Source organism: Macaca fascicularis, chromosome 19 (genome assembly GCF_037993035.2).
Source record: "Macaca fascicularis isolate 582-1 chromosome 19, T2T-MFA8v1.1".
Classification (NCBI taxonomy): domain Eukaryota; kingdom Metazoa; phylum Chordata; class Mammalia; order Primates; family Cercopithecidae; genus Macaca; species Macaca fascicularis.
Genome location: NC_088393.1, coordinates 9,015,321 through 9,041,035, shown reverse-complemented (window position 1 = coordinate 9,041,035; position 25,715 = coordinate 9,015,321). Strand labels below are relative to the sequence as shown.

General features: G+C 54.1%; 2 protein-coding genes across 16 annotated transcripts; one reads left to right on the top strand and one right to left on the bottom strand.

The window, feature by feature from the left end:
* The first annotated feature begins 2,852 nt into the window (after positions 1-2,852).
* On the top strand, positions 2,853-24,555 carry KANK3 (KN motif and ankyrin repeat domains 3). Of its 15 annotated transcripts, none has more exons than XM_074025673.1 (12): positions 2,853-2,890; positions 7,293-7,520; positions 8,599-8,660; positions 10,375-11,652; positions 11,733-11,832; positions 12,037-12,243; positions 12,345-12,429; positions 12,900-13,116; positions 21,257-21,402; positions 21,527-21,727; positions 21,810-21,908; positions 24,214-24,555. In XM_074025673.1, exons 3-12 carry the CDS (start codon positions 8,627-8,629, stop codon positions 24,295-24,297), a joined length of 2,451 nt encoding a protein of 816 aa, XP_073881774.1. In that variant the 5' UTR covers positions 2,853-2,890; positions 7,293-7,520; positions 8,599-8,626; the 3' UTR covers positions 24,298-24,555. The 15 variants fall into 15 exon arrangements, with proteins under 15 accessions (XP_073881774.1, XP_073881775.1, XP_073881770.1 ...); XM_074025674.1 differs by having other exon boundaries at positions 2,853-3,064; XM_074025669.1 differs by lacking the exon at positions 24,214-24,555 and adding an exon at positions 23,602-23,851.
* Positions 24,556-24,747: 192 nt separating this feature from the next.
* RPS28 (ribosomal protein S28) lies at positions 24,748-25,628 on the bottom strand. Its single transcript, XM_005587829.5, has 4 exons — positions 25,559-25,628; positions 25,425-25,472; positions 25,046-25,184; positions 24,748-24,871 (listed from the first exon to the last, which is right to left on the bottom strand). The coding sequence occupies exons 1-3, from the start codon at positions 25,595-25,597 to the stop codon at positions 25,062-25,064; spliced, it is 210 nt and encodes a 69-aa protein (XP_005587886.1). The 5' UTR covers positions 25,598-25,628; the 3' UTR covers positions 24,748-24,871; positions 25,046-25,061.
* Positions 25,629-25,715: the final 87 nt, after the last annotated feature.

Below are 25,715 nucleotides of genomic sequence, written 5' to 3'. Positions count from 1 at the left end.
CACTTTGGCAGGCCGAGGCAGGTGGATAATGAGGTCAGGAGATTGAGACCATCCTGGCTAACGCCAGGTGAAACCCCATCTCTACTAAAAATACAAAAATTAGCCGGGTGTGGTGGTGGGTGCCTGTAGTCCCAGCTACTCAGGCGGCTGAGGCAGGAGAATGGCGTGAACCTGGGAGGTGGAACTTGCAGTGAACCGAGATTGTGCCACTGCACTCCAGCCTTGGCAACAGAGTGAGACTCCGTCTCAAAAAAAAAAATGTTTTTTTTTTTTTAAACATTCCAATGGAGGCTCATGCCTGTTATCCCAGTATTTAGGAAGTTGAGGCAGGAGAATCAGTTGAACCCAGGAATTTGCGACCAGCCTGGGCAACATAGAGAGACCCTGTCCCTACAAAAAATGAAAAACCTGCTGGACATGGTAGCACGTGCCTGTAGTCCCATCTACTCGGGAGGCTGAGGTGGGAGGATTGCTTGAGCCTGGGAGTTCAAGGCTGCAGTGAACCGTGGTCTTGCCACAGCACTCCATCCTGGGCAACAGAGTAAAACTCTGTCTCAAAGGAATGAAGAAAAAAATTCTAATGGAGTTTCTGTGGAGAAACTCAACAGAATTCCACAGTTTTAACTGAAAGAATCAACCAATTAAAATAGCCAAGGTTTTTTTTTTTTTAAGTATCGTATATTAAAATACATTTAAAAAATATTACTATATTCTGGCCAGGTGCTATGGCTCACACCTGTGATCCCAGCACTTTGTGAGGCCAAGGCAGGTGGATTACTTGAGCCAAGGAGTTGAAGACCAGCCTGGGCAAAGTAGTAAAAGCCCGTCTCTACTAAAAAAAATTAGCTGGGCGTGGTGTCACACACTTGTAATCCCAGCTACTTGGGAGGCTGAGGCAGGAGGATCACTTTAACCCAGGAGGCGGAGTTTGTAGTGAGCTGAGATATTGTGCCACTGCACTCTAGCCTGGGCAACAGAATGAGACCCTGTCTCAAAAAAGTAAAAAAAGCATTATTTCAGCAAACATTTATTAAGCATCTACTGTGTGCTAGGGTCACTGGATAAAGCGGTTACCAAAACCAGTTTCCTATTCCCATGGTGCTGACACTTAATTTAGAGACGGAGTCTCACTCTGTCGCCCAGCCTGGAGTACAGTGGCACAACTGTAACCTCTGCCTCCCAGGTTCAAGTGATTCTCCTGCCTCAGCCACCCAAGGAGCTGGGATTACAGGCGTGTGCCACCATGTCCGATTAATTTTTTGTATTTTCTTTCTTTTTTTTTTTTTTTTTGTAGAGACAGAGTCTCACTCTGTTGCCCAGGCTGGTCTTGAACTCCTGGGCTCAAATGATCCTCCCACCTCAGCTTCAGGAAGTGCTAGGATTACAGGCATGAGCCACCACACCCGGCCTTGGTGCGTATACTTCAGTGAGATAGCAAGCAGATAAACCAGTAAATAACCAGCCAGGCATGGTGGCTCACGCCTGTAATCCCAGCACTTTGGGAGGCTGAGGCAGGCAGGTCACCTGAGGTCAGGAGTTCCAGACCAGCTTGGGCAATATGGTGAAACCCTGTCTCTACTAAAAATACAAAAATTAGCTGGGCGTGGTGGTGTGCGCCTGTAATCCCAGCTACTCAGAAGACTGAGGCAGGAGAATCGCTTGAACCCTGAGAGGCAGAGGTTGCAGTGAGCCGAGATTGCGCCACTGCACTCCAGCCTGGGACAGAGCAAGACTCTTGTCTCAAAAAAAGAAAATTAAATTAAAAAATAAACCAAATAAATAACTGAGTGTTTTGTTTTTGTCTTTTTGTTTTGTTGTTTTGTTTTGTTTTGAGAACTAGGTCTTGCTATGTTGCCCAGGCTGGTCTCAATTCCTGGCTCAAGCTATCCTCCCATCTATGCCTCCCTAAATACTGGGATTACAGGCGTGAGTCACTGTACCTGGCAATAACAGAGTCTGCTTTTGTTTTTCAGATAGTAAAAGTAGCTATTAGGTTAATAAAATAGAGTGATGAGAAAAATACTAAGTGGGGAGGGGCTGTGTCAGGCATTTAGCAGGCAGCAACACAAAAGCTGAACCTCAGAAAGTAGTGAAGGCCGGGCGCGGTGGCTCACACCTGTAATCCCAACACTTTGGGAGGTTGAGGCAGGCGGATCACTTGAGGTCAGGAGTTCCAGGCCAGCATAGCCAACATGGTGAAACCCCATCTCTACTAAAAATACAAACATTAGCTGGGCGTGGTGGTGTGTGTCTGTAATCCCAGCTACTTGGGAGGCTGAGGCAGGAGAATAGCTTGAACCCGGGAGACAGAGGTTGCAGTGAGTGCCACTGCACTCCAGCCTGGGACTCCGTCTCAAAAAACAAAAACAAAACAAAACAAAACAAAAAACAGTAGGGGAGCCTCAAAAAGTACCTGCGTGTACAGGTGCAAGGAAAAGCACTTCAGATAGGTGGAACCTCATGTGCAGAGGCCCTGCGATGGGGAAGATCCGGGTCCTGGTACTTCACCCAGGCACTGCAAAATAAATGCCAGTTACAGAAATCCCACTGGGTTACTCTTCTACTCATAGTTCTCCCATGGCTCCCTCGGGCTTGTGGATCAAATCCAAGCTCCTTGGCCCGGCGCTGGGCAGGGACTTGACCTCTGCTGGGGCAGAAATGCCACCAGCCCGCGCTCGGCGACCGTCACTCCAGGTCCCGCCCCCAGTCACGCCCTACATTCCAGGCCCCGCCTGCCTGTCCCACCCCACCGTCCCATTGGATAGCGTGGAGGGCCTCAGGGGCTGGTTGGCTGGCATGGCCGTCAGTTAGGGCGAGGGCCTTGATAATCAGTACCCGGAGTTCGAGGGGGCGGGCTCGGGTGCGGGCGCGGCTGGGGCTGCGGCTTCAGGTAAATCGCCAGCTTGCGGGGACACGGATGGGGGATCCCTGGGAGGTTGGATTCGGGGACGCACCGGGACCCGGCGCTACGCTGCGTTTCCAGCCCCACTGCGGACTCTGGCCGCTGCGACGGGGCGGGCGCCGTGTCCTCGGGCCGGGACCCCTCCCACATTGGGAGACCCAGGTGGGTAGCGAGCAGAGTGGGGGGCTCTGGAGGCGTGGGCTCGCCCCCCTCTCGCCCTTCGGGAGTTCACTGAGGGGCTTGTTCGCTTCCTAATACCACAACCGGCTCTGGGACCCTTTCCCGGGACGGCTTGGGGACCCCATCCAGCCCCTCGCGCTGGGCTGGGTGTGGGAGCGTGACCCGGAAACGGTGTTTTGGGGAGGGACGCACGGCCCCCGGACCCGCAGACAATGGGTAGCGGATGGGACCGCCCGGCGGCGCTTCCTGTAGGAAACTGCTCTGTCTCTGTGCCGCTAGGAAGACCTGGGGGTGGACGGGTGATGATGACTTTAGCACCCCCCTTCCTGCCGTCACCAACCCCCCCCCCCACCTCAAGAGTCTGAGAGTCCCAGCAAACATCAGGGGCTGCCAGTACTCAGGGCCTCCTGGAAGGCGCCCTCTCCCCAGGACTGGGATCCTCACTGGCCTGCCGTGGCCCCCACCACTCCGGTTTGGTGATCACAGCTCTACGTCCCAAAATAGTCCCTGGGGCGGGAGAGGGGGCGTATGGCGTCGGCTCTGACGGCCTAATGAGGGGGTCTCAGGCAGAGAATCCGGATCTAGCCGTGACAGCCAGGGCAGGGAGCGGAGGACAGGGAAGGCAGCTCCACCCCCCACTCCAGTCCACCCCCAATCAGGGACACCCACAGAGTCTGACACAGGTGTAGGCTGGGAGGGACAAGCTCCCTAAGGCTCCCTGCTCTTGCTGGTAAGGGGAAGGGGCTGTTTCTAGAAAGCATTCAAGTCCAGCCTTGGTGGTTCATGACTGTAATCCCAGCACTTGGGGAGGTCGAGTAGGGCTGATCTCTCGAGGTCAGGAGTTTGAGACCAGACTGACCAACATGATGAAACCCCGTCTCTACTAAAAATTCAAACATTAGCCGGGTGTGGTGGCAGGTGCCTGTAATCCCAGCTACTCAGGAGGCTAAGGCAGGAGAGTCGCTTGAACCCTGGGCTTGGAGGTTGCAGTGAGCCGAGATCCCACCACTGCACTCCAGCCTGGGTAACAGAGACTCCGTCTCAAAAATAAAAATAAAAAAAAGAAAGCATTCAAGTGTAGTGGCCAAAGCAAGGACTCTGGAAGACCTGCCTGGGTTTAAATCCTGCCTCTCTCTGTTTATGACAGGACACAGGCAGAACACTAAACTGTTCTGTGTCTCAGTTTCTCCATCTGTACAATAGGGGAAGGGACAATGGTCATAGGAAATCCAACCTCAGTGGATTTAGCTAGGATTTTAAAAAAAATAAGTCAAAATCAGGTGCAGTAGCTCATGCCTATAATCCCAGCACTCTGGGAGGCTGAACTGGGGAGATTGCCTGAGCCCAGGAGTTGGAGGCCAGCCTGGGCAACATAGCAAGACACCTGTATCTACAAAAAATAAAATTAGGCCGGGCATGGCTCACACCTGGTTTGAGACCAGCCTGGCCAACATGGTGAAACTCTGTCTCTACTAAAAATACAAAAATTAGCCAGGCATGGTGGTGCACACCTGTAGTCTCAGCTACTTGGGAGGCTGAGGCAGGAGAATCACCTGAACCTGGGAGGCGGAGGTTGCAGTGAGCCGAGATCGCACCACTGCACTCCAGCCTGGGCGACAGAGCATGACTCCATCTAAAACAAACAAACAAAAAATTTAAAATATTAGCCTGAATTAGCCAGGTGTAGAGGTCCATTACTGTAGTCTCAGCTATTTGGGAGGCTGAGGCGGGAGGATCACTTGAGCTCAGGGGTTCAAGGCCACGGTGAGCTATGATGGAGCCACTGACTCCAGCCTGGGTGACACAGCGAGTGAGACCTTGCCTCTTAAAAAAAAAAAAAGTAAATATCCATAAATTCCTTAGACTAGAGGCTGGCCCATAGTAAATGTCAAAAGTGTTGTTATTATTTGATATTCTGGAGGAATCCATTCCTTTCTTAGCCCAGCCTCTGGATCCAACTGCTTCAGCTAGTTTAGGTCTTAGGAATGACCCACAGCTGTCTTCTGAGATCCCAGGGCCTGGGATTTGGGTATGACCAGGTCACCGGAGGAGGACGCTGACCCCATTGCGTCATATAGCCAGCTGTGTGAGAAGCAGACCCAGACCCCCCAACCCTTGATCTGGACTCTTTCCACAATCCAGTTCTTCCCTGGCAATTTCCTGAAAGCAAGTGATGAACGGCATTGGCTGTCCTCTGCAATGACCCGCTGGCCTGTTGACCCACCCCTTGCAGCCGGTGTGAAGGGACGGGAAACAGCTGCTTGGGGACTGGAAAGGGCCCCCTGCCTGGCCTTGGAGTGGGAAGGGAGGGGTCACGGACCTCGGCCAGACAGAAGTGGGAGGTGGGGTGAGGGTTTCCCCAGCAGCGGAGTAGGGTAATGAGTCAGGAGGGCTGGTGGGTGCTCAATGCTTGGTAGTATCAGGCACACAGGTGGTCACCAGGGATTCGAGAAGCCAGAAGGCGTGGCTGGGAGTGTTGCCATGTGGTTAGCCCAGATGGGCAGTGGCCCAGGGACAGGATGAACTGGGTCTGGCAGACGCCTGTCAGTGGAGGACTGGACAGGTAAGGGGCAGTGAGAAGCTGTGGCAGGGACCTGCTGGCAAGGGGTCCGCAGAAGATGGGCAGAGCCCAATCTGAGGGTGCTTCCCACAGGCAACTGATTTAATTGTTCTGTGCCTCAGTTTCTCCATCTGCAAAATATGAATAATAATACTACTTTGCAGTATGCAAAGTGTTGTATGGGGGATATATGTGTGTGTGTGTGTGTGTGTGTGTGTGTGTATATATATATATATATATATATATATATATAGACTTTTTTTTTTTTTTTTTTTGAGACGGAGTCTGGCTCTGTCCCCTAGGCTGGAGAGCAATTGCACGATCTCAGCTCACTGCAACCTCTGCCTCCCGGGTTCAAGCGATTCCCCTGCCTCAGCCTCCTGAGTAGCTGGGATTACAGGCATGCACCATTGTGTCCAGCTATGGGGATTACACGTCATCAGGCAGGACACACCATAGGCACTTTCCCCTCCCCGAAGGTTTTCCATATGGGCTTTCCAAAGCCCATCTTTCCCACTCTGTGCTCCCGTTCTTTACTTTTCTTTCTTTTTTCATTTTCTTTTCTTTTCTTTTTTTTTTTGAGACAAGGTCTTGCTCTGTCACCCAGGCTGGAATGCAGTGGCATGATCATAGCTCACTGCAGCCTGCATCTCCTGGACTCAAGAGATACTCCTGCCTCAGCTTCTTGAGTAGCTGGGACTACAGGTGCATGCTAACACATCCAGGAAATGTGTGTGTTTTTTGTAGAGATGGGGTTTTGCCATTTCTTTTATTTATTTATTTATTTATTTATTTATTTATTTATTTATTTATTTTGAGACACAGCTTTGCTCTGTTGCCCAGGCTGGAGTGCAATGACTCGATCTCAGCTCACCACAACCTCTGCCTCTAAGGTTCAAACGATTCTTCTGCCTCAGCCTCCCGGGTAGCTGGGATTACAGGCGTGCACCACCACGCCCAGCTAATTTTGTATTTTTAGTAGAGATGAGTCTTCTCTATGTTGGCCAGGCTGCTCTTGAACTCCTGACCTCAGGTGATCCACCCACCTCGATCTCCCAAAATGCTGACATTACAGGCATGAGTCACTGTGCTGGTGGTTTCGCTATTTAAAAAAAAAAAAAAAAAAAAAAAAAGTAGAGATAGCGGCCAGACACGGTGGCTCATGCCTGTAATCCCAGCACTTTGGGAGGCCGAGGTGGGTGGATCACCTGAGGTCAGGAGTTCGAGACCAGCCTGACCAACATGATGAAACCCTGTATCTACTAAAAATACAAAAAATTAGCCGAGTGTAGTAGCAGTGGCTGTAATCCCAGCTACTTGGGAGGCTGAGGCAGAAGAATCACTTGAACCTGGGAGGTGGAGGTTGTAGTGAGCTGAGATCGAGCTATTGCACTCCAGCCTGGGCAACAAGAGGGAAATTCTGTCTCAAAAAAAAAAAAAAAAAAGAAAAGAAAAGAAAAAAGAGATAGGGTCTCACTATGTTGCCCAGGTGGGTCTTGACTCCTAGGCTCAAGCGATCCTTCTGCTTTGGCTTTCCAGAGTGCTGAGATTTCACCCTGTGCTTTTTGAACCAAAGTTCTGGATTCAATGTTTGTCCTTGTTAAATATCACATTATTATATGTGGCCCAATCTTCCTCACTCTCTTACAGCCTCCATCGTGTCATCTAAACAGTCACGTTCCCAGACAGCCTCATGAATAATACAGCTCTGACAACCCAGGTGTTTGTGTTTGCATTACAAACTTATGAGCCAAGGATCAAGCCTGTGACACTCCACTAGCGACATTCCAGGGAGACAAGTATCTGTTGATTTGGATCTTTGGTGCATCCAGCCCGCAATTCCCCATCATTCCTGCAAGAGTTTCACAACTGACCTTGGTAAAACTTTAGATGCACAATTACATCTTTTTTTTTTTTTTTTTTTTTTTTTTTTTTGAGACGGAATCTTGCTCTGTTGCCAGGCTGGAGTATAGTGGCGCGATCTTAGCTCACTGCAACCTCCGCCTCCTGGGTTCAAGCGATTCTCCTGCCTCGGCCTCCTGAGTAGATGGGACTTCAGATGCACGCCACCACACCTGGCTAACTTCTGTATCTTTAGTAGAGACAGGGTTTCACCATGTTGGCCAGGCTGGTCTTGAACTCCTGACTTCGGGTGATCCGCCCCTCTCGGCCTCCCAGAGCGCTGGGATTACAGGCATAAGCCAGGGTACCTGGTTCCAGATGAGTTTTTAATGATCCTGTGAAGGGCTTCCAGCTCTGGTCTTCCTTTCCTAAAGGCTCATACCACTACATAGAGCATCCATTTCTAATTTTCCCCAGAGATTATCAGAAAACTCAGCAGGTCTGGAACGCCTTCCCGACTCCCAGCTACCCTTGTTTTCTTGGTCATCTTCTTCTTTTTGCTTGATGTCTTTCCTGCTTCCTCCTGCCCAGCAGGCTGATGTCTGACACCTGGGGATCATTCATTCCATCCAAAGTTTCAAGGTCAGCTAGGCACGGTGGCTCATGCTTGTAATCCCAGTACTTTGGGAGGCCGAGGCAGGCGGATAGCTTGAGGTCAGGAGTTGGACACCAGCCTGGCCAACATGGTGAAACCTCATCTTTACTAAAAATACAAAAATTAGCCAGGCGTGGTGGTGGGCGTCTGTAATCCTAACCACTCAGGAGGCTGAGGCAGGAGAATCACTTGAACCCGGGAGGTGGAGGCTGCAATGAGCCGAGACTGCAGCATTGCACACCAGCCTGGGTGACAGAGCGAGACTCTGTCTCAAAAAAAAAAAAAAAAAAAAAAAAAGTTTCAAGGTCTCTTGTGGGAAGAGGAAAGAGAGGGCATGTGTGGAGGGAGGTTGGTGGGTGGAGGAGAGCTCTTGGGTCCTGTTTACTTAGACTCAAAGGCAGGCCCCAGAGGCTCCAGCCAGAGGGACAGCACCCAGCCCCACCCTCACCCCTTTTGCAGGGTGCCTCTGACAGCTGCTGCAGGAAACATGGCCAAGTTTGCCCTGCATCAGAACCTGCCTGGTGAGTGTGCAAAAAGAGATATGTGTGTGCGCGCATGCACAGAGAAATGCTTGATGCCTGTGTGTGTGGACACAGCCCTCCAGTGGCCAGAGGGTCCTCTCCAATGTCATGAGCCTGCTTTAAACCACCTATGGTATCAATCACGGCCGGGTGCGGTGGCTCATGCCTGTAATCCCAGCACTTTGGGAGGCCTTGGTGGGGGGATCACTTGAGATCAGGAGTTCAAGACCAGCCTGGGCAACATGGTAAAACCCTGTCTCTACTAAAAATACAAAAATTAGCCAGGCATGGTGGCGCGTGCCTGTAGTCCCAGCTACTCGGGAGGCTGAGGCAGGAGAATTCCTTGAACCTGAGAGGCAGAGGTTGCAATGAGCCGAGATGGCACTACAGCACTCCAGTCTAGGCAACAGAGCGAGACTCCGTCTCAAACAAAGAAAAAATCAAAACAAAAAAACTCCCACCTATGGCACAAATCACAAGTGGACTACAAGCCCCCTCCCCAGGTAGCCCTCAAACCAGGAAAGTGTGGCCCCTGTGCCTCCATTCCTCTTCCCCCTGCCTTCCTTTACTCTGCTCGGGACACCCTGGTTTCCAGCTGGCTGTGACTCCAGCTGGCCCTCCTCCCTCCTACCCCAGGGTATTTCCATGGGCTGTTTTCTTCTAGAAACCTTTTCCCAGCTGCTTCCTCCTCATCCTGCAGGGCTTCCCCTGGGCCAACCTTTTTTTTTTTTTTTGAGACAGGGTCTCACTCTGTCACCCAGTTTGGAGTGCAGTGGTGCGATCTCGGCTCACTGCAACCTCTGCCTCCCCAGCTCAAGTGATCCTCCCACCTCAGCCTCCTGAGTAGCTGAGACTACAGACGCTCACCATTATGCACAGCTATTTCTTTTTCTTTCTTTTTTTTTTTTTTTTGGAGATGAGGTCTCACTTTGTTGCCCAGGTTTGTCTCGAACTCCTAAGCTCTAGCGATCCACCCGCCTCGGCCTCCCAAAATGTTGAGATTACAGGCGTGAGCCACCACGTCGGGCCCGGGCTCCTTTTGTTGTTGTTTTTTTTTTTTTTTAATTTATTTTGAGAGGGTCTCCTCTGTCGCCCAGGCTGGAGTGCAGTGGTGCGATCTCCGCTCACCGCAAACTCCGCCTACCAGAATCAAGTGATACTCCTGCTTCAGCTTCCGGAGTAGCTGGGATTATAGGCGCGCGCCACTACCGCCCAGCTAATTTTCTTATTTTTAGCCCAGACTGGGTTTCACCATGTTGGCCAGGCTGGTCTGGAACCCCTGACCTCAGGTGATCCGCCTGTGTCGGCCTCCCAAAATGCTGCGACTACAGGCGCGAACCACCACGCCGGGCCAGGGCTCCCCTCCACAGGAAAGTCCCCTACACGGGAAAGCTTCCCTGGCAACCAGAGGCTAAGTAGCGCCTCCTCCGTTTATTCCATTATTATTATCATTGCCTTAGGTATCGTTTAGAAGGATGCTTATCTGCTTTCTACAGGAGGACAGGGATGTTTGTCTAGCTCACTGCTTTGTCCCCAGGGCCTAGAAACGTGCTTAGCATACAGTAGGCGCTCATTAAACGTGCGATTGAGTGAAAACTTGGGTACAGATAGGTGTGAAGCGTGGGCATGGGTGGGGGACACGCTCGGTTTGTTTAGTATCTCCCGGGTCTCCCTGTTCTGATGCCCCTTCCCCGTGCCCCCGTCGTGCCTCCAGACCTGGGCGGCCCCCGCCTGTGCCCGGTCCCCGCCACCGGGGGCGCCCGCAGCCCGAGCTCGCCCTACTTGGTGGAGACGCCCTATGGCTTCCACCTGGACCTGGACTTCCTCAAGTACATAGAGGAGCTGGAGCGTGGCCCCGCCGCCCGCCGCGTCCCTGGACCCCTGCCCGCGCGCCGTCCCCGCGCGCCCCGGCCCGGCCTCGCGGGCGCACGTAGCCCAGGCGCCTGGACATCCAGCGAGTCCCTGGCCAGTGACGACGGTGGAGCACCGGGCGTACTCTCCCCGGGCGCGCCCTCCGAGCCCCTGATGTCGCCGCGCGCGCCCGTGCGCAACCCGCGCGTCGAGCACACGCTTCGGGAGACCAGCCGACGGCTGGAGCTGGCGCAGGCACACGAGCGCGCGCCCAGCCCCGGCCGCGGGGTCCCTCGCAGCCCACGAGTGTCCGGCCGCAGCAGCCCCGCCCCTAACCTTGCCCCTGCCTCTCCCGGCCCTGCCCAACTGCAGCTGGTACGCGAGCAGATGGCCGCGGCGCTGAGGCGCCTGCGCGAGCTCGAGGACCAGGCGCGAGCGCTGCCCGAGCTGCAGGAGCAGGTGCGCACGCTGCGTGCTGAGAAGGCGCGGCTGCTGGCCGGGCGCGCGCAGTCCGAGCCAGACTGGGAGGCTGAGACGCGCCCGGACAAGCTCGCCCAGCTGCGGCGGCTTACCGAGCGCCTGGCCACCTCCGAGCGTGGCGTCCGTGCCAAGGCCAGCCCCCGGGCTGACGGCCCAGACGGCCTGGCTGCAGGGCGCAGCGAGGGCGCGCTCCAGGTCCTCGACGGGGCGGTCGGGAGTCTCGATGGGACACCCCAGACCCGGGAGGTGGCTGTCGAGGCCGTGCGCGAGACCCGAGAAACGGGTGCCCAGGCCGTGCCGGAGACCCGGGAGGCCGGCGTGGAGGCTGCCCCCGAGACCGTTGAGGCAGATGCATGGGTGACCGAGGCGCTGCTGGGGCTGCCCGCGGTCGCCGAGCGTGAGCTGGAGCTGCTGCGAGCCAGCCTGGAGCACCAGCGCGGGGTGAGTGAACTTCTGCGGGGCCGGCTGCGGGAGCTGGAGGAGGCCCGCGAGGCTGCGGAGGAGGCAGAGGTGGGGGCCCAGCTGCACGAGGCCACCACCCAGACCCTGTGGAGCTGTGCCGAAAAGGCCGCGCAGACCGAGCCCCCGGCGGAGGTGCCCTCCCTGATTCAGGAGAGCTCGCCCGGATCCACGGACAGAGACAGGGCCGTGGCGCCCGCGGGTGAGTCCCAACCCCGTCGCTGGGCCCTGGCTTGCTGGGCGCCGGACTCGAACTCAGTGCCCTCATCTCATCCCCGCCAGGCATCCTCAAATCCATCATGAAGAAGAGAGACGGCACCGCTGGTGCCCAACCCAGCTCCGGACCCAAGAACCTGCAGTTTGTTGGGGTCCTCAACGGAGAGTGAGCGCCTTTCCCCTCCCGTGGCATCTTCTGCCGGGACATAGACTGGGGTTGGAACCCCAGCTCTGCCCCTCTGCTGGCAGCGTGGTCTGGGAAATCCTCAGTTTCCTCATCTATAAAATGGGAACGTCCACACCCACGTCGCAGGTCTCCAGAACGAGCCCACAGGGTAGGTTTAGCAGACGCCTCCCACCCTGCCCCCAGGTACGAGAGCTCCTCCAGCGAGGACGCCAGCGACAGCGATGGCGACAGCGACAACGGTGGCGCCGAGCCCCCGGGTAGCTCCTCAGGCTCCGGGGATGACAGCGGCGGGGAATCCGACTCGGGCACCCCTGGCCCTCCCAGCGGCGGGGACATCCGGGACCCTGAGCCCGAGGCGGAGGCAGAGCCTCAGCTGGTGGCACAGGGGAGGTGAGCGGCGCTCGCTAGGAGTTTGGAGAGGAGGCAGCTGCTCCCCTCCTGGTCGGCGCTGCCTCCGATCCATCCTGAGCCTTTCCTGGCGTTCTCTGCAGGTGTGAGTTGAGCCCGCGTCTAAGGGAGGCGTGCGCAGCGCTGCAGCGGCAGCTGAGCCGGCCCCGCGGAGTAGCCCGCGACGGCGTGAGTGCCCCGGGAGCCCAGCACCAGGGAGTGGCGCGGGCGCCTCCAAGAACCTCTGACACCCACTTAGGGGAGCGCACCGGGTTCCATCCCTTCCCGCCAGGCATCTGGCCTTATCCCGGGTTCTCCGAAGGGATCTCCTTCCCAGGACAGCGCCGATCTTTCCTTGGTTTCCCCAAAAAGGCCCGGCCCCGGCCCCACTCCCGGACTCCCCAGGGGCAAGCGCTCATTGCCTTTCCCCATTCCAATTTCTCCCGCAAAATCTTCCCTAGAAGGAAAGGACCCCCTCCCCGCATGTTTGCCCTCCGATAGGGGTGTGGCCCCGACGCTCCATCTGGGTCCGCATGGCTCCCCACCGGGGCGAGGAGTGACCTTCCTTCCCTGCCTGGAAACGCCAAAGGGATCTCTTCCCAGTACCCCCTCCAACTCCCCCAACATCGCTGACGTCATCTTCGCCCCTATCCCGGCAGGGTGCAGTGCGCCTCGTGGCCCAGGAGTGGTTTCGAGTGTCCAGCCAGCGGCGCTCTCAGGCGGAGCCCGTGGCCAGGATGCTGGAAGGGGTGAGGCACCTGGGACCCGAGCTGCTGGCGCACGTGGTGAACCTGACGGATGGCAACGGAAACACGGCCCTCCACTACTGTGTGTCCCACGGGAATCTGGCCATCGCAAGCCTGCTCCTGAATACGGGTCAGAGCTAAGGGAGGGTGGGTGGGACACGAGGAAATAGGGGAGGAGAGGGCAGGGGGCCGACCTAGGCTCAAAGACTCTGGAGATGAAAGCAGAGAATGGCTGCCAGCACAGGGCACCACTCCTCCTCGAGTTATGTTATGTTATGTTATGTTTATGTTTATGTTTATGTTATGTTATGTTATGTTATTTTTGAGAGGGAGTCTCAAACTGTCACCAGGCTGGAGTGCAGTGGCGCCATCTCGGCCCCTTGCAACCTCTGCCTCCCAGGTACAAGCGATTCTCCTGCCTCAGCCTCCCGAGTAGCTGGGACTACAGACGTGTGCCACCACGCCCAGCTAATTTTTGTATTTTTAGTGGAGATGGGGTTTCACCATGTTGACCAGGATGGTATTGATCTCCTGACCTCATGATCTGCCTGCCTCAGCCTCCCAAAGTGCTGGGATTACAGGTGTGAGTGACTGCACCCAGTCAACCTCCTCAGGTTTTAAACCTCTTCGTGTCTGGGTTCTGAAAGGCCTTCTGCCCTCTGGGCCAGGCACAGTGGCTCATGCCTGTAATCCCAGCACTTTGGGAGGCTGAGGTGGGCAGATCACTTGAGGTCAGGAGTTCGAGACCAGCGTGGCCAACATGGCAAAACCCCATCTCTACTAAAAATACAAAAATTAGTTGGGTGTGGTGGCACATGCCTGTAATTCCAGCTAATCAGGAGGTTGAGGGAGGAGAATAGCTTGAACCTGGGAGGCAGAGGTTGCAGTGAGCTGAGATTGTGCTACTGCACTCCAGCCTGTGCGACAGAGTGAGACTCAGTCTCAAAAACAAAAACAAAACAAAACAAAACAAAAAAAACTTGCAGGGCGTAGTGGTGGGAACCTGTAATCCCAGTTATTAGGGAGGCTGAGGTGCAGGGATCACTTGAACCCAGGAGGCGGAGGTTGCAGTAAGCCAAGAGTGAACACCACTGCACTTCAGCCTGGGCCGCAAAGCAAGACTCCGTCTGGAAAAAAAAAAAAAAAAAAAAGGAAAAGAGACCTTTTGGCCCCACCATACCTCTAGTTCTGCCCTGAGGCTCCTCCCACTTTGCAGCTGGAGGGAATAAACAGCTCTGGGCTTAGGTAAACCTCAGTTTAGGGGCATTATTTAATCTTACTCGTGAAATGGGGTTGGCAAGGCCTCCCTCCCTGGGTAGCTATGATAATACGGGTGGTAGGAGATCAGTAAATGGCCACCATGTGCTCTGTCCCTGAATCTCCAGCCGGAGCACTCACGGAGTTCCTGAGCCCCAGTGTCTAGCCTGGAGGGGAGGAACTCACCAGGCGGGGCTCTGACTCCTTCCTGGGATGGGACACTCTGCCCCACCCACCTCCAGCTGCTTGCCCCAATAAACTGGGCACAAAGGGTCTGGTGGGCGGTAAACAAACTGCTGTCCACCAGGAGCCCCCTCCCTCCAGGTGCCCTCCTGCAGGTTCAGAAACCTCTGAGTCAGCCTTTGGGCACCTCTGGCACTAACTGCAGGCTGAGGCGGGCCCACTGCCTGCCCTGAACCCCCTAAACACACAGATCCCTCCCATCCCTGCAGTCTTTATGACCTAGGAAAGGATACAGCTGCTCTGGAAGCTGGGCCATTGTCAGAGACAGGGGACACTGAATGAATCTAAATGAATTTCTTGGACATCTCATGCCTTAAAGGGGGCTGGGGCTATGGCAGGGGAGTTGGCATCGTTGGTCACCACAAGAGGCCTCATGCTCCTTGGCCCCCTTATCTCCTGCATTTGAATCCTTACTTGTTTTGTTGTTGTTGTTTATTTTTTTTTGAGATGGAGTCTCGCTCTGTTGCCCAGGCTGGAGTGCAGTGGCACGATCTCTCTGCTCACTGCAACCTCCGCCTTCCGGTTTCAAGCGATTCTCCTCCCTCAGCCTCCCAAGCAGCTGGGACTACAGGCGCCCACCACCATGCCCAGCTAATTTTTGTACTTTCAGTAGAGACAGGGTTTCAACATGTTGGCCAGGCTGGTCTCAAACTCCTGACCTCAACTGATCAGCCTGCCTCGGCCTCCCAAAGTGCTGGTATTACAAGCGTTAGCTACTGTGCCCGGCCCTGTTTGTTTGTTTGAACAGAGTCTCGCTCTGTCGCCCAGGCTGGAGTGCAGTGGTGCAATCTCAGCTCACTGCAACCTTCACCTCCCAGGTTCAAGTGATTCTTGTGTCTCAGCCTCCTGAGTAGCTGGGATTATGGGCGCGCATACCACACCCGGCTTTTTTTTTTTTTTTTTGAGATGGAGTTTCGCTTTTGTTGCCCAGGCTACAATGCAATGGCACAATCTTGGCTCACTGCAACCTCTGCCTTCCAGATTCAAGCTGTTCTCCTGCCTCAGGCTCCCAAGTAGCTGGGATTACGGGCATGCACCACCACACCTGGCTAATTTTGTATTTTTAGTAGAGATGGGGTTTCTCCATGTTGGTTAGGCTGGTCTCGAACTCCCGACCTCAGATGATTTGCCCGCCTTGGCCTCCCAAAGTGCTGGGATTACAGGTGTGAGCTACCGCACCCGGCCAATTTTTATATTTTTAGTACAGACGGGTTTCACCATGTTGCCAGGCTGGTCTTTTTTTTTTTTTTTTTTTTTTTGAGACGGAGTCTGGCTCTGTCGCCCAGGCTGGAGTGCAGTGGCGCGATCTCGGCTCACTGCAAGCTCCGCCTCCCGGGTTCACGCCATTCTCCTGCCTCAGCCTCCCGAGTAGCTGGGACTACAGGCGCCCACAACTGCGCCCGGCTAATTTTTTTGTATTTTTAGTAGAGACGGGGTTTCACCGTGGTCTTGATCTCCTGACCTTGTGATCCGCCCGCCTCGGCCTCCCAAAGTGCTGGGATTACAGGCGTGAGGCCAGGCTGGTCTTGAACTCCTGACCTCAAGTGATCCTCCTGCCTAGGCCTCCCAATGTGCTGGTATTACAGGTGTGAACCAGTGTGCCCAGCCTCTAATTCCCATTTGGCTCGGCCTCTCCAGACCCTCTCCTGGTTCTCACCCATCTCCGCTCTGCCTGTACTTGCTTGCTGTCATATACACTAATGCCCCTGCATTCAGGAGCTGTTTCCTCTTTCATGCCCTGGAATCCAGGGCCTGGAGGTACCTGGGTGTGCCCTTTGTTCTTGCTCTCCACTTCCAGACCTTTACCCCTCTTCCTTCTCAAACCCTACCCTGGAGCATCTTGTCACTAACTAGACCCCTCCCCACTCTGCCTCTCCGGCTTCTACCTTTGACCTCAAGTAGCTCCTTGTTTCTTGAACCTTAGCTCCTGGCCAGTTCTCTCTCTCTCCCTCCAGCCTAATCCCTGCTGCAAAGCAGGTCCACTGTGCACTGGTTACCCCTTCAGCCCATTGCACCTTGGAATGTGCTTTTCCTACCTGCCCGAGTCTGGTAAGGTAGAATACTCATTCACATAACGAGTTACACGAAGCAGGTTCCTTATTTACAGATAGGCAGCAAGGGACAGCAGAAGCCTAAGACTGACAGTGAGCAATCCCCCAAGGCTCAGGAAGGCTGCCCAAGATGGATGGCATCTGGTCTGCAGGTGCCCCACTTGCACTGCAGGTGGAAAGCGGCCCATTCTAGGTTTATACCCTGGGGAACAGGAATTGCTGGGCTAACGCATTAAAGGACAACCTGTTTCTAGATGGGGACAGGAACAGAGCCTAGGCTGTTCCAGCCAGTTCCTCCTTATCTCAAGATTGCATTTCCAGAGCATTGAGATGGAGTTTCGCTCTTGTTGCCCAGGCTACAGTGCAATGGCACAATCTTGGCTCACTGCAACCTCCGCCTCCCAGATTCTCCCGCCTCAGCCTCCTGAGTAGCTAGGATTATAGGCATGATTTTTTTTTTTTTCGTTTTTTGAGACGGAGTCTCGCTCTGTCGCCCAGGCTGGAGTGCAGTGGCCGGATCTCAGCTCACTGCAAGCTCTGCCTCCCGGGTTTACGCCATTCTCCTGCGTCAGCCTCCCGAGTAGCTGGGACTACAGGTGCCCGCCACCTTGCCTGGCTAGTTTTTTGTATTTTTTCAGTAGAGACGGGGTTTCACTGTGTTCGCCAGGATGGTCTCGGCCTCCCAAAGTGCTGGGATTACAGGCTTGAGCCACCACGCCTGGCCAATTTTGTATTTTTAGTAGAGACAGAGTTTCTCCATGTTGGTCAGGCTCCACATAGGTTAAAGCCACATAGGTTATAGTCGTTTTTGTTTTTTTGAGGCCGAGTCTCGCTCTGTTGCCAGGCTGGAGTGCAGTGGCGTGATCTCGGCTCACTGCAACCTCCGTCTCCCGAGTTCAAGTGATTCTCCTGCCTCAGCCTCCCAAGTAGCTGGGACTATAGGCGCCCGCCACCACGCCTGGCTAATTTGTATTTTTAGTAGAGATGGGGTTTTACCATGTTGGCCAGAATGGTCTCTATCTCTTGACCTCATGATCTGTCCGCCTCAGCCTCCCAAAGTGCTGGGATTACAGGAGTGAGCCACCGTGCCCAGCCTATAGTTATTATTGAGAACTACAAGTGAGAAAGTGGGGAGAACTGTGGTGCGCTTGTCAATTTCTTTTTTTTTTTTTTTTTCCTTTTTTGAGACGGAGTCTTGCTCTGTTGCCCAGGCTAGAGTGCATTGGTGTGATCTCAGCTCACTGCAACCTCTGCCTCATGGGTTCAAGTGATTCTCCTGCCTCAGCCTCCTGAGTAGCTGGGATTACTGGCAAGTGCCATCATGCCTGGCGAATTTTTGTATTTTCAGTAGAGACGGGGTTTCACCATGTTGGCCAGGCTGGTCTTGAACTCCTGACATCGGGTGATCTGCCTGCCTCAGCCTCCCAAAGTACTGGGATTACAGGAGTGAGCAACCCCACCCGGCCGACACTTGTCAATTTCAGTATCCTCCCCCATGATCCCTCCAACCTCCTGACTGCTCTCCTTCCTTGACCTTGACTCTGCCCCACATCAGCTTTACAGGTATAACATCAGCCCCAGACCTTGATGTCACTAATAGTTGTGCCCCTTACAGAAACCCAGCTCCCCACTTCCCGACCCTCACCTCCCAGCTTCTCGGCTCACAGGCTCCCATTCCCCAACTCCAGTCATCCTTGGACCTTATGGAGACAGTTACCCCCTGTGCCCTCGCCGTTTCACAGCCCCCACCCCTTGTCTCTTTGCTTCTGTCATCATCCTTCAGCCTGTCATGAACTCTTCTCCATACCCCTCTCTCACCTGACCCTACGTGCCTGCCTGACAGACCCACAGCAAACCGTCAAGTGTGTGTTGAATAAATGCCTGCTCCCCCAGAACTTTCAGGAACGTGTAGTTTTGAGTGTGTGTGTGTGGTGGGGGTGGTGAGCCAAGAGTGTAGAGAGAAGATTATCAAGTACAAACACAAATGATTTCAAATGGTAGTAAGGGCCATAGCAGAAGACAACCAGGGGATGAAGTCAACAAAGAGGGTGATTCTTTTTAAATTTTTTTTGTAGGTATGGGGTTTCACCATGTTGCTCAGGCTGGTCTCCAACTCCCAGGCCCAAGTCATCCTCCCACCTCAGTCTCCCAAGTAGCGGGGATTACAGGCATTGTCCACCACACCTGGCTAATTTTTGTATTTTTAGTAGAGATGAAGTCTCGCTGTGTTGCCCAGGCTGTTCTTGAACTCCAGAGCTCAAGTGATCCTCCTGCCTCAGCCTCCAATGTTCTGGAATTCCAGGCGTAAGCCACTGTGCCTGGCCAGGATGATTCTTTAGTTAAGCAAGGCCAAGGGTAGCTGGAAGAGAAAAGGGAGAGGGAGCAGGAAGATGTGTGGGTCCCTTGGCTAGCCTGCAGGGACTGCACTCTGGTTATTTCTGTGTGCTCCCCCCTTACCACCTGACGTCTTACACTGGTGTCTTAGTGGAAGGCATGGACACCCACACAGCATGCCACCCCAACAGGGAACATCCCCCAACCCCTTTTTACAGACAGCTTTGTTCCCAGGCTGAGGTGCAGTGGCGTGATACAGCCTCAACCTCCCAGACTCAAGCGATCCTTCCACCTCAGCCTCCTGAGTATTTGGGACCACAGGCATGAACCACCACACCCAGCTAATTTTTTTTTTTGGGGGGGGGAATGGAGTCTCGCTCTGTCGCCAGGCTGGAGTGCGGTGGCGTGATATCGGCTCACTGCAACCTCCGCCTCCCGTGTTCAAGCAATTCTCCTGCCTCAGCCTCTCGAGTAGCTGGGACTACAGGCGCACACCACCGACGCCCGGCTAATTTTTTGTATTTTTAGTAGAGACGGTGTTTCACCATGTTGACTCTTTATCTCTTGGCCTCGTGATCTGCCCGCCTCGGCCTTCCAAAGTGCTGGGATTACAGGCATGAGCCACTGTGTCCGGCCAAATTTTTTAAGAGATGGGGGTCTTACTATATTGCTCAGGCTGGCCTCAGACTCCTGGCCTCAAGCGATCTTCCTGCCTTGGCCTCCTTAACCATTGGGTGTACAGTCGTGAGCCACCATGCCTGGCCGCCATTTTTGCTGTCATTTGACTTAACTCTTTACTCCCCAGTCCCTCCTCTCAGCTCTCCTTCCTCACTAGGGTATCCATCTCATGACTCCGACCCCGCTCCTTTCCCCGGTCTCCTCACTATATGCCCCTCCTGCCCATTCATTTCCTTAAACTACTTCAATTCTCAGAGCCTTCAGAATGGCAGGAGACAGGGATTAAAACAGCCACTCCAGGAAATGTCATCCAAACAGGCACTGGGAGGAACGGGGGCCAGGATGGTAACAGAACTGATCCCAGAGGAAACTGAGCTCACATTTGTATTTCATTCAGGACAGGCAGCGTTGACCAGGCTGTTTTGCTTCCTAGGGCTGCCATCACAGTATCACTGTGACCTGCTTCAAACAACAGGTGGCCAGAAGTTTGAAATCAAGGTGTTGGCAGGTTTTTTGTTTTTTTGTTTTTTGAGACAGGGTGTCACTCTGTCGCCCAGGTTGGAGTGCAGTAGTGTGATCTTGGCTCACTGCAGCCTCCGCTTCCCAGGTTCAAGTGATTGTCTTGCCTCAGCCTCCCGAGTAGCTGGGATTACAGGTACCCACCACCACTGCCCTGGCAACGAAATTCATTTTAAATTGTTGCTCCTGGCCAGGCGCGGTGGCTCATGCCTGTAATCCCAGCATTTTGGGAAGCCGAGGCAGGTGAACCACGAGGTCAGGAGTTTGAGACCAGCTTGACCAACATGGTGAAACCCTCTCTACTAAAAATACAAAAATTAGCTGGGTGTGGTGGCGTGTGCCTACTCAGGAGGCCAAGGCAGAAGAACCGCTTGAACCTGGGAGGCAGAGGTTGCAGTGAGCTGAGATTGTGCCACTGCACTCCAGTCTGGGCGACAGAGCCAGACTCCGTCTCTAAATAAATAAAATAGTTGCTCCTGGTTGCTGTGTGGAACCTGAAGTTGATTCAGGGTCAAGGGTGGAGGCTGGCACTGTTCTTTAGGGGAGCAACGATGGTGGCTTGGCGGGCGGTGGCCATGAAAATAAACATATCCTTTTATTATTTAGTCAACAAATGTTTAACTGAGCATGTACTATGTGCCAGGTATCATTCTAAGTATTGAGGGATACAGCTGCAAACAAAACCAAGTCCCTGCCTGATTTGAAATAGGGAGATCTGGGCCAGTGGCTCATGCCTGTAATTCCAGTACTTTGGAAGGCCACGGTGGGTGGATCACTTGAGGTCAGGAGTTAGAGACCAGCCTGGCCAACATGGTGAAACCCTGTCTCTACTAAAAAATACAAAAATTAGCCAGGCGTGGTGGCACATGCTGTAGTTCCAGCTACTCGGGGGGCGGAGGTTGCAGTGAGCTGAGATCGCACCGCTGCACTCCAGCCTGGGTGACAGAACGAAACTTACGTCTCCAAAAAAAAAAAAAAAAAAAAAAAAGATGAAATAGGAAGGTCCTTCACTGAATAGATATTTGAGCAACACCCTCATGAGGCAGGAACCACGTGGCTATTGTGGGGAGAACGTTGAAGAGACCACCCCATATGCAGGTGCCGTGCCCAAGGCTTGCAGGTAGCTGAGTGGATCAAGTCGTGCCGCGGTGTTGGCATCTCCGTGGACAGCCCCCTTTTCTCTCCCAGGGGTCTGCGAGGTCAACCGCCAGAACCGAGCCGGCTACTCAGCCCTCATGCTGGCTGCACTTACCTCTGTGGGGCGGGAGGAGGAGGACATGGCCGTGGTCCAGAGACTCTTCTGCATGGGCGACGTCAATGCCAAGGCCAGTCAGGTGCGTGGACGCCCCCATTGTGGCTCTCAGCCAGCAGTCACTTCCACTTTGGGAGTCAACCTGTCTGTGACCTTCCTTCCCTGAGCCTACCCCAGCCTGTCCCCTCTTCTTCCCCACTCCCCAGACGGGGCAGACAGCCCTCATGCTGGCCATCAGCCATGGCCGACAGGACATGGTGGCATCCCTGCTGGCGTGTGGAGCTGACGTGAATGCGCAGGATGCAGATGGGGCCACCGCGCTGATGTGCGCCAGTGAGTATGGGCGCCTGGACACCGTGCGGCTGCTGCTCGCCCAGCCAGGCTGCGATCCTGCCATCCTGGACAATGTAAGACCCCACAATGGGGCTGGCATCTTGGGGGGTGCCCATGGCTTGGCTCAGGGATCTGACTGTCCCTAACGTTCAACAGGAGGGCACCAGTGCCCTGGCCATCGCCTTGGAGGCTGAGCAGGATGAGGTGGCCGCTTTGCTACATGCCCACCTGAGCTCGGGCCAGCCCGAAACCCAGGTGAGCACAGCTCTGGAGAAACCAGCCTTCCCAGCTGCAAATTCAGTCTGCAGAGGATAGTAAATATGCCCCAGGCCTCCCTTTCTGCTCCCCAAAAGTGGCACCAGGGGTGCAGAACCAGTGTCTAGATTCTTCTATGTGGCTTTTTTTTTTTTTTTTTTTTTTTTTTTTTGGAGACAGGGTCTCACTCTGTAACCCAGGTTGGGGTGTAGTGGCGTGATCAGAGCTCACTGCAGCCTCAAACTCCTGAGTTCAAGGGATCCTTCTGCCTCAGCATCAAGTGCTGGGATTACAGGTGTGAAACCAGAGCGCCTGGCAGGGGCTGGGATTTGATGTGAAAGCAGCAAAACCCCAGTGAGGTTGACACTACCCCAGGTCATGAGACTGAGGCCTCAAAGGGGGAAGCAACTTAAGGTCACAGAGACCTAGCTAAGACCTTTCATGCATGCCTGGGCTCCTGCTACCTACTGCCAGGGAGGCTCTTATCAAAGGAAAAAGGGGCCCAGTGCGGTGGCTCACGCCTGCAATCCCAGCACTCTGGGAGGCCGAGGCGGGTGGATCATGAGGTTAGGAGATTGAGACCATCCTGGCTAACAAGGTGAGACCCCATCTCTACTAAAAATACAAAAATTAGCTGGGCATGGTGGCGCGTGCCTATAATCCCAGCTACTTGGGAGGCTGAGGCAGGAAAATCACTTGAACCTAGGAGGTGGAGGTTGCAGTGAGCCGAGACTGCACCACTGCACTCCAGCCTGGCAACAGAGCGAGACTCTGTCTCAAAAAAACAAAACAAACAAAACAAAACAAAGGCCGGGCGCAGTGGCTCAAGCCTGTAATCCCAGCACTTTGGGAGGCCAAGACGGGCGGATCACGAGGTCAGGAGATCAAGACCATCCTGGCTAACACAGTGAAACCCCGTCTCTACTAAAAAAAAATACAAAAAACTAGCCGGGCGAGGTGGCGGGCACCTGTAGTCCCAGCTACTCGGGAGGCTGAGGCAGGAGAATGGCGTAAACCCAGGAGGCAGAGCTTGCAGTGAGCTGAGATCCGGCCACTGCACTCCAGCCTAGGCGACAGAGCGAGACTCCGTCTCAAAAAAAAAGAAGAAAAGAAAAAAAGGAAAAAGGAGACCTTTGGCATCAGGCAGGGGAAGCGGGTCTAGAGCTTCAGAACTGGAGATGGGGTGAGTTTGCAGAACACATTGGCCCCCAACACCACTATACTCTGATGGCAAGTGCCAGGATGTTTCAGCACTTTCATAATCAAAGTATCAGCCCACCCATCCCGTACAGGTTGACCCCAATTTACCATGGCTCCACTAACAATTTTTTATTTAGTTATTTTTCAGACGGAGTCTTGCTCTGTCACCCAGGCTGGAGTGCAGTGGGGCGACTGTAGCTCACTGCAACCTCCACCTCCGGGGTTCAAGCGATTCTTCTGCCTCAGCCTCTCATGTAGCTGGGACTACTGGCACGTGCCACTATGCCCAGATAATGTTTTTCTTTTCCTTTGGAGACAAGAGTCTCGCTCTGTCACCCAGGCTGGAGTGCAGTGGCACAATCGCAGTTCACTGCAACCTCCACCTCCCAGGTTCAAGTGGTTCTTGTGCCTCAGCCTCCTGAGTAGCTGGGATTACAGGCATGTGCCACCATGCCCAGCTCATTTTTGTATTTTTTTTTTTTTTTTGAGACAGTTGCTTTGTTGCCCAGGCAAGAGTGCAATGGCACAATCTCGGCTCACTGCAACCTCCACCTCCCAGGTTCCAGAAATTCTCCTGCCTCAGCCTCCCAAGTAGCTGGGATTACAGGTGTGAGCCATTGAGCCTGGTACCACTTACAATTTTTTGACTTCATGATAGTGTGAAAGCAATGTGTACTTAGCAGAAACCACACTTTGGCAGAGTATTCAATAAATTACATGAGACATTCGACACTTCATTAAAACAGGCTTTGTGTTAAACGTGTTTCCCCAACTATAGGCTAAGGCGTTCTGAACAGGCTAAAGATGGACCATGCTAAACTGTGGTGTTTGGTAGATTAGGTATATTAAATACATTTCAACTTGCAATACTTTCAACCTATGATGTACTCACCGGGATGTAACCCATTGTAAATTGAGGAACACCTATACTTGCCTCACTGGAAGAGATGTGGGAGGAAGGTCAAGCGCCTCTTCCAGGTCAGAAGGGGCAGAGGTAGGATACAAACCAGGCAGCCTGGCTCCACTAGGTGAGGCTGGTGCTGAATCCCACGTTTCCTGCCTTAAGGAGATTGCAGCAGGCCCCCCTCTTTTCCCCTCTCTCCAGAGCGAGTCACCCCCTGGCTCCCAGACAGCCACACCTGGTGAAGGAGAATGCAGCGACAATGGAGAGAACCCCCAGGTTCAGTGAGCTGCCCCGTCTGGCTCACTACACCTAGCTGTGGGGAGATCTCCTCCTCAGTCAGCTCAGTGTTTGACGCACAGAATGGTCCGGGGTCCTCTGCTCAGAGGCTAACACTGGCCGAAGAGAAAGGCAATTTCAGTTGGGGTGACTGTGACAGGAAGGGGCTCACCCTGGCCCCACCAAAATGAGGTGGGGACCAAGGAGTGATATAGCCCTGTTTCACCCACTCTCTGAAACTTCTTTGCTAATAAAACATTCCTACTACGCTTGTGTTTTGTTCGGGGTAGAGGGTGCACATATACAAATACGACCCCCCCACCTCAAAAAAGAAAAGCTTCGTTTGGCAAGACCCCACGGCCAGGATGTCCAGAGTGAGGAGGATCGGTGACCACCTGGGAACCACTCAAGAAAACTAGAGAAACCCTAGTCGCATAACCCAGACAAGAACCCAAGTTAACTTGAAACACAAACGCTTTATTTAAAGGAGCATCTCAATTCCGCGTGGCGGGCAAAAAATAAAGGAGCAGATTGTGACACACCAATCCCATCGGCCAAGTGGTCGAACCCAACATCCAAGACCCTGTAAACAGAACCAAACATGAGATGCTGACAGGCCCTGCAGCAATTGGCAAACTCCCGCCTCCCTCTGGTCAGTCTCTGTAGACTGTGCTTCCCAAACCCTCTCACCCTGGGCTTAACGAAGCCTCCCTACCACCAACCAAGGGTTTATCAAAGGGGTGTCCTCTGCACCCACCAGCGAGCAGGCAAGCTCAGCGCAACCTCCGGGCTTCTCGCTCTGACTCCAACAGGGTGAGCACGTCGCCTTCGCGCACGGGGCCTTTCACATTGCGGATGATAGAGCGGCTCGTGTCGTCCATGAATTCCACGCGCACCTACGGGTCCCCACCAGGGAGGGGAGGAAGAAGTTAGGGCGAGCCGCGGAAAGGCACCGCGAAGTGGGAAGGAGATACGAATTCAGAGAACGTGTAGGGCCCAAAACACAGATCGTTAAAGGGAACCATCAGAACCCTGGGATGAAATGAGCATCGGTTCCCGGATTCCGGCTGGCAGGGATTAGGACAGGGTAGCGGTTTAGGTCCCCGGCAGTCGGCCAAATGCCCCCACCCGATTACCTGCGTGCACTGTCCCTGAGAGCCGGTCCTGCCCAGGACCTTAGTGACCTGGAGGAAAGAAGCTGGGTTCAGACCTGGCCCGTTCGGCTCCTCCACTCCCTTCCCCTGCCCCCAAATTCGGGCCCCCACCTCACCCTGGCGAGCTTGATAGGCTGCACACGGCTGGTGTCCATGATGGCGGCACAGCGGCTGTCTGGCGGAGAGAAGTCACGTGCTTCGTAGAGAGACTTTATAGGACATCCTAGCCCCGCCTACTCCTGTCTCGCGAGACCACACCGCGTCTTTCCCAGC